We start from the raw sequence: 16,465 nt of genomic DNA, 5'->3' as shown, positions 1-16,465 counted from the left end.
ATCTGCATAATACCATCAAAGATCCATATTAGAATACTTATAGTATACAATCCAGACCACACATAGCATCTCCCACCTGAAAAGCAGCACATGCTGGTGTAGTGCTTCAAAAGACTCTTACGACATATTTAATCTGTTCAGTTGTCAGCAGTAGCTGTTGTATGTTAGAACACAATTATGATAGATTTGGTACCATATAAAAGTCAATCTAAGCCATTTAAACATTCCAAAGCAAACCATGTAGGCAGTATGCTATCGATAGTTTTCAGTACTGTTAGAACTGCTTTAGAAGTGTATTTACAGCTTTACAGTTAGGCACTCAGCATAAAACGGCAGTAAGATGAACCACCAAACTTTGTTCTACCTAGCACTATACTGCAAATGCACGTGTCAAAAATTAAGCAGACTATTTATTTTACTTTGACTGCATAGTATGAACTTGCACTAAGTAGTAATGCAACATCTCACAGTCAGCAAGCCATCTTTCATACTTTAAGTACTGATTTATATTGCAAAAAGGTATCAGGAAGAGCACCATGGGGCACAAAGGATTTTGCACACTAGAGTAAGAGGAGCTGAAGCTACTCTCACAGGACTTACAACTACAGTTAAGAAGTCATACTTTACTTCCTGGTAGTTTCCATCCTTGCAAAATCAAGAGTATCATGATGTGAAGTCTACCAATTCATTGTGTATCATTAAACATGATTTGCATCATTACAACGAAAATAAAAATCTGGAGATGTTGTAGGAGGACTCTTGCACAATTTAATCAACCAAATGCAAAACTGCAGCATTTCATTAATAACTCTTTCCCACACACAGTTTTGAGCAACCAAAAGCCACAGGGACTATAGTGTGTGGTCATGCAATTCCCTAAGCAACTCTGCACCTGCTTATCAAATGCCTTCTGCCTCTGAATTCGCTCAGCTGTTTCTCTTGGAACTGTTTGGGTCCTGTCTCTGCAGGAATCCTTGCACTTCCTCCTACAGCCCAATAGATGCAACTTTTCAAGTCACTTCACACAACCTTCATCTACGACCTCTGTTATCAAGGGCCTTGAAAAATGGATCATTATACATTAGTATGCACATATGGCTCAAACAGTGACTCTAACACATGTATGTATGGACCTGATGATTTCTCTCCTACAAGCTTCCATGCTCCTCAAGGCAGTTTTAGTTCTATCTGCATCACAACCCATTTACTTTCTTGGAAACAGGAGGATAAACACAGAACCAGTTCAGCAAACTATTACACCATATGATGCAGGCCAAGTTGGCTTTCAGAAGCTTCACCAAACCAGCAGAGCTGGTGCTGCCCTTGCCACAAACACTTGGATCAGCCAAAATGTAGCTGAGGGCATTTAGGGATGAAAATGGATTTCTCTGCAGTCAAATGTTTGATGAAATAGAGAAAACAGTTGTGAAAGAGTATGCACACTTAGTCCCATATGGCTAAGAATCCTGCCATGTAGAAGTGGCCTTTATTCTGCTACTCACATGTGATGGACAAGCTGAGACTTCCAGTATTTTAAGGACTTCACTCCTTTGATCTGCTGCAGGAAGGAGAAATCTGAGTGATTAAGTAGACACATCTTTGCTAGAGGCTGCTTTGTGTTCCCAAGTCACACTGTTTATTCAACCAAAGCACACAAATTAGCTTCAAATCAACAGCAGTGTCATACACATAGCTTCTCTTAAATCTAAGAGGTACAGTTCATAGGCATTAGTTACCTCAGCAACCACTTCAGTGAAGAAAGCTACAGAGTTTATTTCCAGAAATCCTATCCCAAAACCCCAAACAAACCTATCCCAAACAACTAAGGTAAAAATTATTGTAAGCTTCCAGAAGCACAACAATATGAGAACCTAAGATTGTCACCTTTCTTTAAATGAAGTAAACGCTAATTGCTGTATTGAGTACAACACAGATATGCTGCAAGGAAACTAGAGAGACTATAATTTAAGTTTCTATGATTTATTTGTTAGTTGACTTGCATCCTTTCTAATGAATGCTACAAATTATCTCAATCACTTCAACTGGGAAGACAGTTGCTTCTCCCTTAGTAGTGCCTTCCCACCACCAAACAATACCTTGTTGGGACAAAGCTTCAAGTATTTACTAACAATACATTAGCTCTCCATTCAACATAGAAAGTGACCTGGGTGAGGAGGCTGTAATTTTCTGTGGGATCAATAATGCCATAAGAAATGGAAGCATCAGGATTTTTCTGATATTTATCTACTACTACAGAGTTGAAAAAGGGATAATGCATTATGTAACTGTAGCAGAGGAACAAAAATCACACTTCATTTCTTAACACCTTCAGAAAAGTTTCAGGGCCAGTGAACAGATTCTGATCTTCATGATATTGTAGCTCTTAAAACACTCTCTTCTAAAATTGCTACATACCACCCCTACACTTCATTAATATGTATTTTTAAGTTGACATAAGTCAGTCTTCTAAACTGCAGAACCCATTCCGTTAGTGGAATAAAAATAATACCAAGATGGCAATGTGTCATCAGTTCTTGATTCTGCTTTTGCACAACCATCAGTGACAGGACAGCAAGAGTACCATGAAGTGTTAAGTATGAAATGAACACAGAACCTCAGAGAATACAGGTACAGGATCACTTTAGATGACCTAATATATGAGACAAAAGCAGTCTGCTATAGACGTGGCCATTCATAGCTGGCTAAAATCAGTCTCTGAGCATAACAAAGAGAAAAAAATCACATGTACAACATTTCATACATGGTAACACCAGAAGGAATAACATAAAAAGATAATCGTTTCTAAGAAAGAATAAAGGACAGAGCAGGCAGAATTGATCCAGCATTGGTGTCCCCATTCAAGTATATTGCACCAGATTCAGTCTATTTATCAACCCAAATCCTCCTCCACCTTCAGCTGCTAATGCAACTCAATAGTCTTACACTAAGTACTTTATTTTGCTATCTAACTAGGCAGAAGAACAGCATGTGCACTGGTGTATGTTTTCTGCTCCAGCAGGACTGGTAACCACAGCACTGAGGCTGAGTAAATTCAGATAGGCACAGACTGAACATAGTATGTAGTCTTTTCTGTCTAAGGGTATTATTTTGACTGATTACTATGTGAACAAAGTCCAATGAGGCTGAGTAGCACTGAACATATATACTGGCATGTGTGCTTTGTTCAGATCCTTACTGAAGTGTAGAAGTAATGATGTCAGACAGCTTCCAGAAAACAGTTTAAGAATGTCATTTTGATTCAGTCCTTTCAAAGCAATGAAGTAGATTTCAAAGTACAGCTTATTGTAACCACCAAAAGTCTTTGACTGTATGTGCCTTTATTTTCAAACTTTCAAGAACAGAACTGACAAGCTCCTCCTCGCCTTCCTGATTTTCTTTCCTCTTTCAAGACTTTTTTTCCCTTTTTATTTCTGTTGTTTAAAATGCAGTGTTGCCAATGAGATATTGCTAGAGGCTTTGGACTAATGCCTTCTGAAGCTTCCCCTTTTCTCAGCTTTTACTAGCAATAAAATATTTGTTTCCAGAAACATGTAATTTTAATTATAAAATTACCCTCAAAACATAAATGGAATTTAATTGGTTACAAACTCATATTTTCACATAATCAAAAGATTGCTATGGCAATTTAAGGCATAATTTATTAGTTCTGGATAAGGTGAACACTTTGATTCCTACAGGCAAATAACAAACTGATTAGTAAGTGTAATAAAACAATTTATTTGTCTAACAATTGCCTACTAGACATGCAGTAACATACTTGATCAATTGCCATGGTAAAGAACGTGGAAGTTTTACCTAATTATGCTATCTATATGGTATGCAGATGAACAATACGGCATTAGCCCTATTACACTAGTGATTTAGTATCATGTTTCTGCCAGGTTTTGTACCTTTCTACATAATGCTAAAGGAAATAATTACTTTTTGTACTGATTGACAGAACAACTCCTTTTCAGATATGCAAAGTATGTGACTATAGAAAAAACTAAAGATGATAGCTTGACCAATTTTCTTCTGATACACAAAACCATGGAAGTGATTTTTGAGAAACAGTCCTAGCTTTCCAGTCATTTAGTTCTTCATTTGACAGCTACAGAATTGTCAAGAGAGATGCCTCTCTCTGGCAGGAAGCTGTTTCAATTTGTTACAGAAAATTACGTTTTCATACTCTTTAATTCAGATACTTTCAGGTAACACCCACAGCTAACATCTTTTGGAGTCCAGTTTTCTGACAGCCTAGCCTCACTGAATTCAGTGGATCCAAAGCAACACTGAGCCAATAAATACCACACACATTTCAGACATTACACAGCGGAGAAGACTAAGATTAATGTGTAAGATCACCTTTTTGAGATCAAATTACACTTCAGGGATTTAGGTAAGCAAACTTACTAGTTTGAAGTTCACATGAACTAGAGTACTTCACCTTGAGGAGATCAGTGGTGACTGCCTCAGTTCCCTACTGCTTTATTGAAAGGATCTTACACCCAATTATAAAGAAAACCAAGAAAAAACATTAAAATCACACAGCTTCCAAGAAAAAGTGAACAAGTTAAACCACAAAGAAAAATGAGATGTGACATACCATAACATGCAAAGACACCCAAATAGAAACAAATTTAGAAAATAGTTACTTCTCATTTCAACCAACATCAGCACAATCAAACCCATTCTTCTACTGCTCTCTAAATTCATTAAAATCAGACTTACAAAGCTGATATTTTTCAAGTCTTTGGCAGAGAATCAAGTCCACAACGCCTTTTTTGTATGTGACTGCTCAAAAATCTTGTTAGAATTCTAACAGAATTTAATTTTTAATGACTGGGAGTTTATGTTCTGTATCACTGAAAGCTACAGAGCAGCTTCTATTCATTGCCATTTCTCATTAAACCTCGCTACAAAAGCGCAGGCCTACCAGTAAGAAGGTCAATATATTAAGATTTCTAACAATGTTCTGAGAGACCTAGCACAATTGTATTTCTGTAACAAATATTTTATCAAGTGGTACAATCCTCTCTGCACTAGGAGCTTTTAAAAAATTGTGGAGGAGCTCTAAAGAAACACAAGCTCTAAGGAAACACCTTTGAGCTCTTTATTGCTCTGTCAAAGGTGTGAACTATCTGTCTGCTAGCTTATATTTTACCTCATTTCTACTTTTTTTTTTACTTTCTAGTACCCACTCACTAATGACTTCTACCTCAAATCATCTCCTTGAAAAAGAGAAGCATTCTACAGTCTTATTAATAGAGCATTTAAGTACAAGGTAAAAGACAACAAATTGCATAAACAAGCCTGTGTATAAGCCATGAGTTCTCACATCTCTTCTTTAGCCAACCAGCTTGTCCACCAGCTTATCTTGCAGCTAGTCTACACCTTTAATAACACTACCATTTTACTTGCATGACACAACTTTTACCAACTTGTGTTGGATTTATCTAGCAGGGTTTTGACAGCACAGGATGCATCTACTGGCATGGCTTCTGTCAGAAGATTCAAGAATCTCCCCCACTCCCAAGTTGGGCCTGTCTCTGGCCAAGGGGATAACATTTAAGAGGGTAAAACTCGTTACATGAGTTCTTTTGGTTTGGAGAAGAGAGGCACAAAAGAACCATGTGGATACTGAGGTCAGTACCAAAGATGTGATAGAGTAGCCTTTTTCTTCTGACCACTGGTGAGATGGCAGGCTGAATCCTTGCAGTGTTTATAGAGATCAATAGTTGGGCAAAATCTTGTCTGCAGCCTGCAGAGACACCAGGCTGGAGCAGCAGACTGCTTCCAAAGAAGGCTGTGACACTGAAGGAAGCCTATGCTGGAGCAATTAATGACTGCAGTCAGTGGAAACAACCCATTCTATATTGGTGAAATTAGGAGAGGACTGTCTCCCATGGGTGAGACACCATGTTGCAGCAGGCAAGGACTGTGAGGAATTTTCCCCAAGGAAGAAGCAGCAGCAGAAACACAGGAAAGACTGAACAAAAACTTCATTTCCTTCCCCCTCCATTTCCTTCCCCCTCCTGCCACTGGTGAAAAAGAGGTAGAAAAATCTAAAAGCTGAGGTCAGGAAGAAGTGAATGGTAGAGGGAACTGTGGTTCTTTTAAGGTCCAGTTCTTAAACACAGAACAGTTTCTCACTGCCCTACTGCGATTCAGTTAGTAAACTGGTGATGCCAGCTCTGTTTAAATTCAATTGTCTCCCCAAGCCAAAACCTGTCTTTGTGACCAAAACACAAAGTGAGCCCTCCCTGTCCTTCTTCTGGACCCTGAAACCTTTTGTTCTATTTTCTCCTCCCCATTCCACCTAAGAATGGTATGAGTGAGCAAGCATGGGCCAGGTGCTTTGTTGCCAACTGGGTGGGCTTAAGAAGGTATGATGACTCTTCCCTCTTTCCCAGAAGTTTGCAATGCTTATGGATTCTAGAAAAAACATCATTAATACAGTGATAGCTCTCTTGCTACCACTTACTCAGAATTTGCATCAAAGTTCCAGATAAGAACACTAAGTTTGCAAGTCAGTAATGCAGTAATCTATTCTTAGTAATCACTAACCCAACTACCCTAGCATTGGGGAGAATTTTGCACAGAAAAATGTAAACTATCATTATGCAATCTACCTTTCAAGTAGCAAATAGCTGTTTAATTCAATATCTTAGTGCGTTTCTATGGCAATAATTATTCCCCAATGCATATAATGCCTGTGGCATTTAAATTCTCTCTCTCCCCAGCTCATCTGCCTGCCTAATAGGGGATTCAGAATTTGTCCTACTTTAAAATAAATCAACTTAATACATTAATACAATTGCTTGGAAAATCCTTACTTACTAATCATGAGTTTACACTGTACAATATGAAGAAGACTGCAGAGTTGCATTGCTGTGTAGTACTTACCCCATATTCTTTAGCAGCCATGACCACTTTTGCAAGAATATCTTCTTCAACAAATGGCCTTACAGCATCATGGATAATCACTACTTCAGGTTTCTGGAGCAAATGGTTGGCAAGTTCACTCCCTGCAAATACTTTCAGCCCATTGAAAATTGAGCGATGACGAGTTACCCCACCTTTTACCACCGTAACTCTCTCGTGGCCATATTTCTCAGTGATAGACTTCATTGTTTCAATGTTCTCAGGAGAGACCACCACAATTATGTCAGATATCCAACTTATCCTAGAAGAAACAGAAAAAAAAAGAGAGAAAGTTGGCATGAATGACTAAGTACAAGTATCTCCATGGAACAAAGAAGTCAGTATCAAAAGAAGTGCAAGCTGGCTAAATAAAGCATCTCTCAACACACTGAAGTCCATGTTTTCATGTGTGTATTAGCATCTCAGCCCACGAGAGGTTCTCTACTGCTACATGGATGTCAACTGGAATTCTGGGAAGGGCTTTACTTCCAACAACCAGATTGCAGTTGAATTTAACAGGCTAGCTCTACATCTGAGGAGTGATATGAGGTAGATTAACCCAGAACATTAAAGCCAGTCATAACTGAAGTTTGGCTGAAGTCCTACTTGTGACAAACGATCTAGGAATACAAATTACAGTTACATGTGGCATACTGTACTTGAAAATAAGACAAAACCCATAATTCAAATCCACCTATTTGTCTTATTTCCTAAATGCTATGTAGAGAACAAAGTTTTTTAACTTATTTTATTTCCTTCTGGCTTCACAGGTGACAGAAGTTGCTTGCTGATTTTCTGTATTTTGGGGGCTTTAAGTATGGCAAACTTGTGAGAGTAGCAATAATTACAAAAACAATTCATAATTTGCTATAATAAAAATATTCATGCATGGCCTACACATTCAACAAAGGAGGTAAGTATGGTGTATTTTCTCAACTAATAATCAGTGGAGCTACTGAAAATAATACTGCAGACGTAAGACAGACTAAGGTGCTAAGTATTCCCAGTTAGATATACATAAGACAGTTTAGAAATACACAGGCTTAAACTATTGGCTTCTGCAAACACAAGAAGGCACTGCCTACAGACTATCCTTACTCCAAAAGTGAAGTCATCTTGTGGTACAAGCTACTCTTCTTGCTCTGTTGTTTCACATCATTCATCTTCCACCCTTTGTTTTTGTAAATAGAACTCCATGGAAAATTAGGGGGGGTTAAGTATTAAAGATGAATAGAAGTGCTATTAGCATTCTTCAAAAATACTTGTCTTTGCATTAATTTTATTATGATCAGAAGCAGAAAATACAGCCAAGCTAACATATTCTCTGCATTTTTTAAGTATTGAAGTTGTTCAAATGTTAAGTCATATGGTTTCAATTTCAGTTCAACCTGTCATTCTCCACAGGTTCATCATAAATTTTTCACATCTTTCAGATGGCACAGGCATAGCCACAAAATTTAGCACTTCAGAACTAATTAATTCATCTCTTTTCTTCAAATATCGAGTGTCAGTCATTTAAATAAAGTTCAGGAAAAGCTATCTCACACTTAAGCTAACAACTCTGCACTTCTACTCACAGAAAAACTACTTAGAGTTCCCAGAAACTGCCCAGTATGCACACTCACTAGTGACTGTGTAAGAGAAGCACCAACATTTCCCATTCTGAAGTTAAACATAACAGATTATGAAGCAACTAGGTAGTACACAGCACCTCCCGAGACAAAGGGAAGAGACCAGTACTGGTCAGCTGCTGCTAAATCTCTGCACAGGGTGAGTGGAATGGCTCAAGGCCTCCAGTGGTACAGTACACTGCAAAGTGACAGGATGCGGTCACAGCTCCACCCTGTGTCTGGAGAAACACATTTATCAGCTTGAGTATGTCCTCTTGAAACTCAATCTGGGCTCATGTTCTATAATCAGATCTGAGATTTGGAGAAGTTTAATCATATAAGAGTAAAAAGGTATCCTCTATCTTAGGTATAGGAAGAGTTTATGCTTAGTAACCTAACGTGTCCCAAAATGCATGAAAAGTGCTGCAAATTGTCATGAAAGGTGCTGACCCTTTTGAAGATCTGTTTATTGAAATGTTGCAAAGTGTTTTAATGAAGTAGAAAGATAACAGTACACACTCAGCCTGGCAGTAAGTGGATCCTTTCTGTTCCTTTGCTATTTGTCACACCCTTTTCTTCACAATGATTTCATACTAGTATAGTAAGAAGCTCATGACCTGCTCAAAACCAGTTTAAAAAACAGTAAACACCCTTTCCATTTCATAACAGCAATATTAGATCAAGATAATGCAAGCTTCAGAGAGAATCAGCACCAGGCATGAAGACCTGAATACCGTACCCCCACATGCTTCAACAGGCACTAAACACAGAACTTCAGTGCTTCCACAGAAGATAGGCTGAGGTTCTAAAGTGGAAATCAGGTGTGATCAAACAAAATACAGGTGACATCCCCAGTTATAATCACTTTGCATCTGCCTTGGGAGGACCTCATTATTGGCAGAAAGAAAACAATGAAGCAAAACAAGAACATGTTGGTTTCCTGCAACTGTTTCTTGTCCTCACCTTCAGACAGGGAGAGCAGCTGCCTAGTAGAAAATCGTATTGTTCCGTTCCATTTCAAACAAACGTACTTTTACATTACCTGAGCCAGAACTCAAAGTAAAGGAGTTCATTAACCCAGCAAGAGATTAAGCTATTACATGACTTCCCAAAAGACTACAGAGGAAATGAAATAACCAAGCAGTTATGCTCTGAATATCACCTGAATGGCATGTGCTCAGGTACAAACGTGACTGAGGTTTAACCCTCTAACAGTTCAGTCTCAAATCACGGTTGAGCCTGAAATGATACAAGGCTTGAATATTCACACTCAGTTTCTTTCAACTCTAAGAGCCATAACAACATCTTTAACATACAACCTACTGAAACATGACAGTTGTCTCAGCAAAAGAAGGCCAGCTGTCACTGAGATGGTGTTAGCAGTCTAAGACACCAACTTTCACTGCCACAGAAAATCTTTAGAGACACAAGACAAAAATCATTATATTACTTTTGCTGAACCATGCACCAAACAAGAAAAAAAGAAGTCTCAGGAACAACATGCATTTGCAGAATGCAAACATAATTTCCTCTTCCTCCATAAGGGCTTTGATACTACTTTGAGGCATGCAAAAGTATGTTAACCCATCTACCTGTCTTTTACACTACAAAATGGGAGCAGGGAGCTTTTAAGTCTGAAAAGTTTTGTAGATACATTACTTTTGAGCATCTCATGTACTGAAGTCATTCACTTTTTCCTTAAAGACACTGTTCCCAATTAGTCAGACAATGATCAAAAAGGTAACTGCATGAAGTTACACAATTGAGTTGCTTGCTATGATTATTTGTAGCTAATAAGCCATTTTAAGAATAAGCTAATGATAACTGGACAAAAAGAACTATCACAACAGATACATTTAACAAAACTAAGTGTGTGACCCATGGAGCCAGTAAGCATGCATCAGTCAATGGGGAAAAATACTTGGCAAACTACACAAGACACTGCCAAGGAAGCAATTCTTTGGAACCTTCCCTTAGGTAATGTTGTTGGGTTTGTTTTCATCAGGCTACCTGTTTTGAGAGACTACATTACACCAAGTATACAATACTATCTGAAAGCTTTATGGAAAATCCTTAATCTGCCAGTAAACTTTCCTCTTTCATAACCTTCCACTGCACTTTCAACAACTGGTGAAATAGGAGTACAGCAAGAACAGCATCAGCTTACTTGCCACAAACTATTTTCAAAATCAACCTTGACTTTAGTCTGTTTTCCTCTCTATAGCTTTAATGTGTGTGCATGTGCACATAGAACTGAGATTCCTCCTTGTCTCAGACGGGAGACAAACAAATATACCACCAAGAAAAAACCCTACTAGCTTGTACAGAAGCAAAAAGGAAGGATGTCACTCTAGTTATTGAACTTGATGCAAAAGCCTTGCATAGTCCAACAAAGGCAGAAACAAATCTAATAGTAAGGCCAGACATTTAATTTCTCTAACACTTTTATTGTCAAGGTAAGGCATGACCTTCCTATCAGCAAGACTGTGCAATGGCAATAAAAGACAACCCTCCTCACCCTATTTTTTTTTCACCTCCTCTTCCTAAGGGCATCATCTTTGATGATTATTGGCAGGCCAATGTTCCACATGTAGTCATTCTATGCAACAGGATGCACTGCTTTCTCATTCATGTTTGCTCTTGTCTGTTTGTTTCTTCACATCCATACTTAAGATTTTTCACTACTTGCAGCTGAATAGCGTAAAACAAATCCTTTTCTCATGCTTTTAAAGCACATGCAGAGCAGCTGCAAACTCTCCATTTGTTCATGCATTTCTGTCTATACGTTGTTACTGCTCTTTCCAGATTAAAAACTGCTCAAATATAGCTGCAGCACCTGAGATAATCAGTTCAGTAGAAGTTATTACAGGCTTATGAGTCGATTCATTCAACTACATCAGGTAAAAAAACAGACATCAGAAGAGATTATCAAGCTAAACACAGAAAATCTGCCACTTCTAGGTGACAAACTAGGTGACAAACTGCAGTTTCTCAATGTTACATTTTTTATGTGCCTACATTTGCAGAAACTAAGAACAAAGCACCTCCTTTGCAGTTTGAAGTCAGAAGTGTTGAGAGGAAAATGAAAGCCATTCTGAGCTTTAGAGAACAATCTGTTCCCAACTCCCCATGCTTACATGTACCAGCCAACATTTCGGCTCAGTAGAGATGGCATAAAGCTCTGTCTCTAAGAGCACTGGCACCAGTTACTGCACTCCTAAAGGAAGCTAGGTTGTTACTCTCACAATTAACCTGGGGTCACACGCCTAGCTGGACTGTACAAGAATTCAACCTTCTAATATTTTGCAGCTTTAGGACATAGATATAGTACTGTTGCTCAAAGAGCTGTTACTTTTCAGAGCTTACTGGCAGAAAAAAAAAAATGTTTTATGTTCCTATGAATACAATTTGCTTCCCAAACTTCACTCTGGTCTCTTTTCCAGGTCTCCAACACACTGAGTGAGGATATTATTTTCTCTAGATTCCCATGACATTTTGGCAGAAATTACAGCTGTGACAAACTGGATTGAAGGTTTTGCTTACTGATGTGTTTAGCTTTGTGACTGGCTGCTGTTGAAAGTTGAAGACAACAAGCAATATTTCTTTCTTAAAGTAACAAGTGACCTGAGGGAAGCCTCTCTGGGTGGGAATGGAAAAATCCCAATTTTGATGTTGTACAAGTTTCCATGACTAAAGACCTTTGAGAGATGTTGGCAACTCCATTTCTTTATACCACCCCATTTACTCTTTCTGTAATGTAGGGTTTTTTCCTGCTATTTACTAAAGAACATCCAGAACACATCTGACACTCCACTCCTATCTGCAGCTTCAAGTGACACTAGATACAAGACTTACATTACATTAACATTTCACAATATTAGCTGCCAGTTACTTGCCTTGAACTCAGCAGTCTTCCAGAACAGAAAACCTGGCCTCTAAGATATCCCATTACTTAAATTCTTTGCTCCAGCATCAACAAAGAGCTGTTATATATGCAGCATCACACTATGTGCTATCAGCTTCTAGTCAAATCAACAGACCTTACACAAAGACAAGGAGCCAGTCAAGCTTCCTACTAAAACAGAACATTCCTCTTTGAGGCACAATGGTGATGCATAATGCTGCACTGTAGGCCACGGTTATCATGCTATTAAACGCGGGTCTTTAATCGAGGCCTCTAGACACGATGAACACCATCTCCAAGCCCGTGCTCTCGAGGTCTCCACATAGCCCCATGACAGCCTCTAACAGCTATGGTAGGCTTGTCGCTCACCAAACCAACCGCTGCTGCTGCTGCTAAAGAAACCCACAAGCTTTGCGGCTGGAGGCCTCCAACAGCAGCAGTGGAAACCGACATCGCTTCAAGCCACTGGCAGCAGCACACACAGAGGAGAGCTGCCCACGATTGCAGAGATGCAGCCGCGTAGGGTCCTGAGGCCGGCCTGCACCAGAGCTACGTGTTCCCGGCCGCCCTGTCACACTTTGGGCGGGGAAGGAAGGAGACCCCACCGAAACCCAAACGTCACCAAGGGGACTCAGGGCTTCAGACGAGTGGCGAGCTGCCTCCAGAGGATTCCCAGGGACTGGGAGCATGGCGAAGGCCAGCAAATGCCAGGGGTGGAGGGGAAGGCCCGCAGGGAGCAGGCGTGAAGCGAACAGCGCCTGCCTCATTACCTCTCCATCGCCCGCACAGTGTAGCTGACGAGCGGCCTGCCTTGCACGGCGCAGAACTGCTTGGGAGTGGCGCCACCCAGGCGCTCCCCGCTCCCGCCCGCCGGCAACACAGCCGCCACCAGAGTGCCGGCAGGGCTGGCGTCCCGGCTCCGGCTGCTGGGCTCCATCTGCCGCTCCGCTCCTTGCCCTCCCCGCGCCCCCAGCACCAGGAACGCGGCTGGGTCGGCGCAATCTCCCGCCCGCGTGTTTTATTTGCCCGCGACGTCCGCAATCCGAAGAATTCAGCGCCCGCCCGCTGCCCTGCCCCCAACAGGGGCTCTGCCTCTCGCCCACTCCGCGCTAAGCGAGGCTTCGCAGAGGCATGCAAGCCCCGGCGCGGCCGGGCAGCCTCGAAGCAAGCGCTAGGCCCCAGAGGGGACGTCCGGCCGCCCGGGGCACTACCGCAGCAAGAGAACAGCCACACACTAACGCAAGACGCCTGGCGCCGCCATTGGCCCTTTAAAGGCGGATCCTCACCTCGCATGCGCGGGCGGGGTGGGCTGGCCCTGCCCGCGGCGAGCCGGGGCGGGTGGTTCCCGCCGCGGCCAGCCAGCGCAGCTCGGTGGTGGCGCGGGGCTTGTCAGGGGCTTGTTAGCCGTTTGGTAGCCGCCGCGTCGAGGCCCGGCCGTCGCTGGGACGGGCGGGGAGCCTGTGCCTGTCAGCCTTCTGGTCTGTGCGTGGTGCCCTGGCTCGGCGAGAAAATAAAGACCTGGTGGCGAGGCAGACCTGAACCCCGCGTCTTCATGCGAGCCCCGCTGTGCTTAGGTGACCAGAAAGGCCAACAGCATCTTGTTTTGCATCAGGAATAGTGGGACCAGCAGTTTTAGTGATGTGATTGCCTCCCACTGTCCGGTACTGATGAGGCCACACCTCGAGCATTGTGTTCAGTTTTGGTCCCCTCGTTACAACAGGGATATTGACGTCCTGGAGTGTGTCCGACGAAGAGCCACTGTGTTGGCAAAGGACCTCGAAGGCGAGTCTTAGGAATGGCTGTGGGAACTGGAGTTACTCAGTCTTAAGAAAGGAGGCTGAGGAGAAACTTAATTCTCACTGGCAGTAAGTGACAGGACAAGAAGAAACAGCATCAGGTTGTGCCAAGGGAGGTTCAGGTTGGATACTAGGAAAAATTTCTTCACAGGGTTATCAAACATTGGAATGGGCTGCCCAGGGAGGAAGCATTTAAAACATTCCACATAAAAGTAGCTCCCAAGAGAAAAGGAAGAAAGGAGGGTGAAGCCTTTGCTTCTCGCTTGCTTTATATCAGCTCTTATTAGCGGAAGAGCTGCCTTTGGACTCGGCAAGCTAAACCTCTTAACTCAGCCACCTAAGGTTCTTGAAGGTGGGCAGACTCAGGGCCCTAACACTGTCCTCTCTGACATTATTTTTAGGGAAAAAATCAGCATCTTATATGCAAATTGCCCTAAAAAAGAAAAGAGCCTTTGGAGTCTGCAAGATCTTTTTGATCTATTCTTTACATCTTTGAGAAGATAATGTATTTACAGCTTTTCAGGTTTCTCTTAGTTGTGTTAAGAAGAACCTAAGTAGAACACATCTGAAGAATTTTCTGAGGAGCAAGTCGGATTGCAAAAGTAGCATGGAAGGAAGTGTTGTATGTCCCAGCTGTGCTGCTTTGCCAGTGTCAGCTGTGGAGTGGCGTGACATGATCACATGGGATCACAGAGGCATCATCAGTAGGAGTCACACATAGGAGTGAAGGGATCCCTGCTAGCAAAGGAAGAATTCAGATACCATCAATACCTGCAATAGCAGGAAAGTCCTGGAAAATGGGACACTACAGTGGATAACATAGGCTCTTTACGTGCAGAGGTGTCTTGATAGTTAATATGATGAACAGAAGTCACATCAGCCCACTCCATGCAATGAAATATGAGAAGGACTGATGGCAAGCATGTGCCTTCTAGATAGTGATGTCTCCAAAAGTTTCTGTAAGGAGCACAATTGTGGACATGGAAGGAAACAGATATGTGAAGGGAGGAAGAAAGAATATGAGTCACAGAGATTGCTGAAAGACTTCTGGAATTAAAACCCTTTTTACCACTGAAAACATGAGCTAGAAGTTGAAATGCTTTTCTCCTAACAAGTGTTGGTCCTATTGTCTTCAGTACTCTTTATCTGGTGAGATTTCTTTTGGGTTAACCTGTTTCTTTTCAGTGTGTCTTTTATTTTCTTGGGGTAGTATTTCTCACACTTAATTCCTGACTGCTGACATAGATTTGTCTGTTGTCTTTTTTTCAGGACTTCTATGTTTGGCCTGACTCTTCCCTACTGTGCAGATTGCTGTCCCGTTCAGCATTACTTCTTTGTTACCAGATACCCCAAATGAATTTTCTTCTAAAGGTAGGTGCCTGTAGCATCCACACTCATTTTGGATCTCATAGGTTCCCTTATTCTGACTTGTTCTTGCAGCAGTTCGGTACAAACATGCTCATGACAAGTTGTTCTGCAACATTCCCACTTTTTTCCTTCCTTTTTTTTTTTTCTTAGTGTTACAGACATTCTGAATTCCTGACTCATGTCTTTATACTTCCGTTTCATAAAGAGCACAGACGTTCATCTAGTCACCTGTAACTGACTTTCCAGGAGCAAAAGTAAATCTTTTCTTGTTTCCGTGGCTTCTCTCACTGTATGTTGGTTCTGAGGGGTAGAAAAGGAGGATATTCACAAACACAGCTTTCAGAACTGTTTTCCCCTTCCATCTTGACATTGTGGTTTTGCACTTCTTCCCCTACCCCACCAATATCCTGTGCTTAGTACCTTCTTTCTTGCCCAGCCAGTATTTCCCAACTTTATTTCTTCTGTGCATATTAATTCATTCTGTGAAGGATAAAAAGGCAAGAAAAATAGCATGTCAAAACTGGTTCCATTCATGTTCTGAAGCCAAATTTCCTTTTTATGCCAGGTGGATGAGGCTTGATCTGTCCAGAAGAAATTGTATGTGATAATAACTTTGTTGGATTCAGACTTCAGTGTCATCAAATACACTGTATCTTGACTTGATGATCCAGCCAAACAGCACTCTGAAGCTGCTTTTGGCTGCACTGAAGTGATGCTTCAGAAGTTCTCATGCTTTCCACAGTCTCTCTGGAGTCAAAAGTTCTCTTGACTTGATAGCACCTGTTAGTTCTTCAAGAGGCCCTTCAGTATAGGTTCTTGAGGACTTGATTAGACTGAGCATGTTAGTACTATTTCTCTTTTCA

General features: G+C 41.3%; 2 protein-coding genes across 5 annotated transcripts in view; one reads left to right on the top strand and one right to left on the bottom strand.

Moving 5' to 3' along the window:
* Nucleotides 1–13,633, bottom strand: part of CRPPA (CDP-L-ribitol pyrophosphorylase A) — a 108,095-nt gene extending 94,462 nt beyond the window's left edge. For 2 of the 3 annotated variants that reach the window (XM_064166929.1, XM_064166930.1), the window contains exons 1-2: nucleotides 13,209–13,633; nucleotides 6,907–7,186 (exon numbers count right to left, since the gene is read on the bottom strand). In XM_064166929.1, coding sequence (XP_064022999.1) covers nucleotides 6,907–7,186; nucleotides 13,209–13,375 — 447 coding nt within the window. In that variant the 5' untranslated portion in view covers nucleotides 13,376–13,633. Of the gene's footprint in view, nucleotides 1–6,906; nucleotides 7,187–12,574 lie in introns of all 3 variants that reach the window. The other variant, XM_064166931.1, reaches the window with a different exon arrangement.
* Nucleotides 13,634–13,636: 3 nt separating this feature from the next.
* Nucleotides 13,637–16,465, top strand: part of LRRC72 (leucine rich repeat containing 72) — a 64,459-nt gene continuing 61,630 nt past the window's right edge. Inside the window, exons 1-2 of one of the 2 annotated variants that reach the window (XM_064166937.1) lie at nucleotides 13,637–14,012; nucleotides 15,504–15,605. In XM_064166937.1, coding sequence (XP_064023007.1) covers nucleotides 15,588–15,605 — 18 coding nt within the window. In that variant the 5' untranslated portion in view covers nucleotides 13,637–14,012; nucleotides 15,504–15,587. Of the gene's footprint in view, nucleotides 14,304–15,503; nucleotides 15,606–16,465 lie in introns of both variants that reach the window. The other variant, XM_064166936.1, reaches the window with a different exon arrangement.

This window comes from Pogoniulus pusillus, chromosome 28 (assembly GCF_015220805.1).
Source record: "Pogoniulus pusillus isolate bPogPus1 chromosome 28, bPogPus1.pri, whole genome shotgun sequence".
In the NCBI taxonomy this organism is placed as follows: Eukaryota; Metazoa; Chordata; class Aves; order Piciformes; family Lybiidae; genus Pogoniulus; species Pogoniulus pusillus.
Note: the sequence above shows the minus strand (reverse complement) of the source record. Positions and strands in the feature narration are given on the sequence as shown.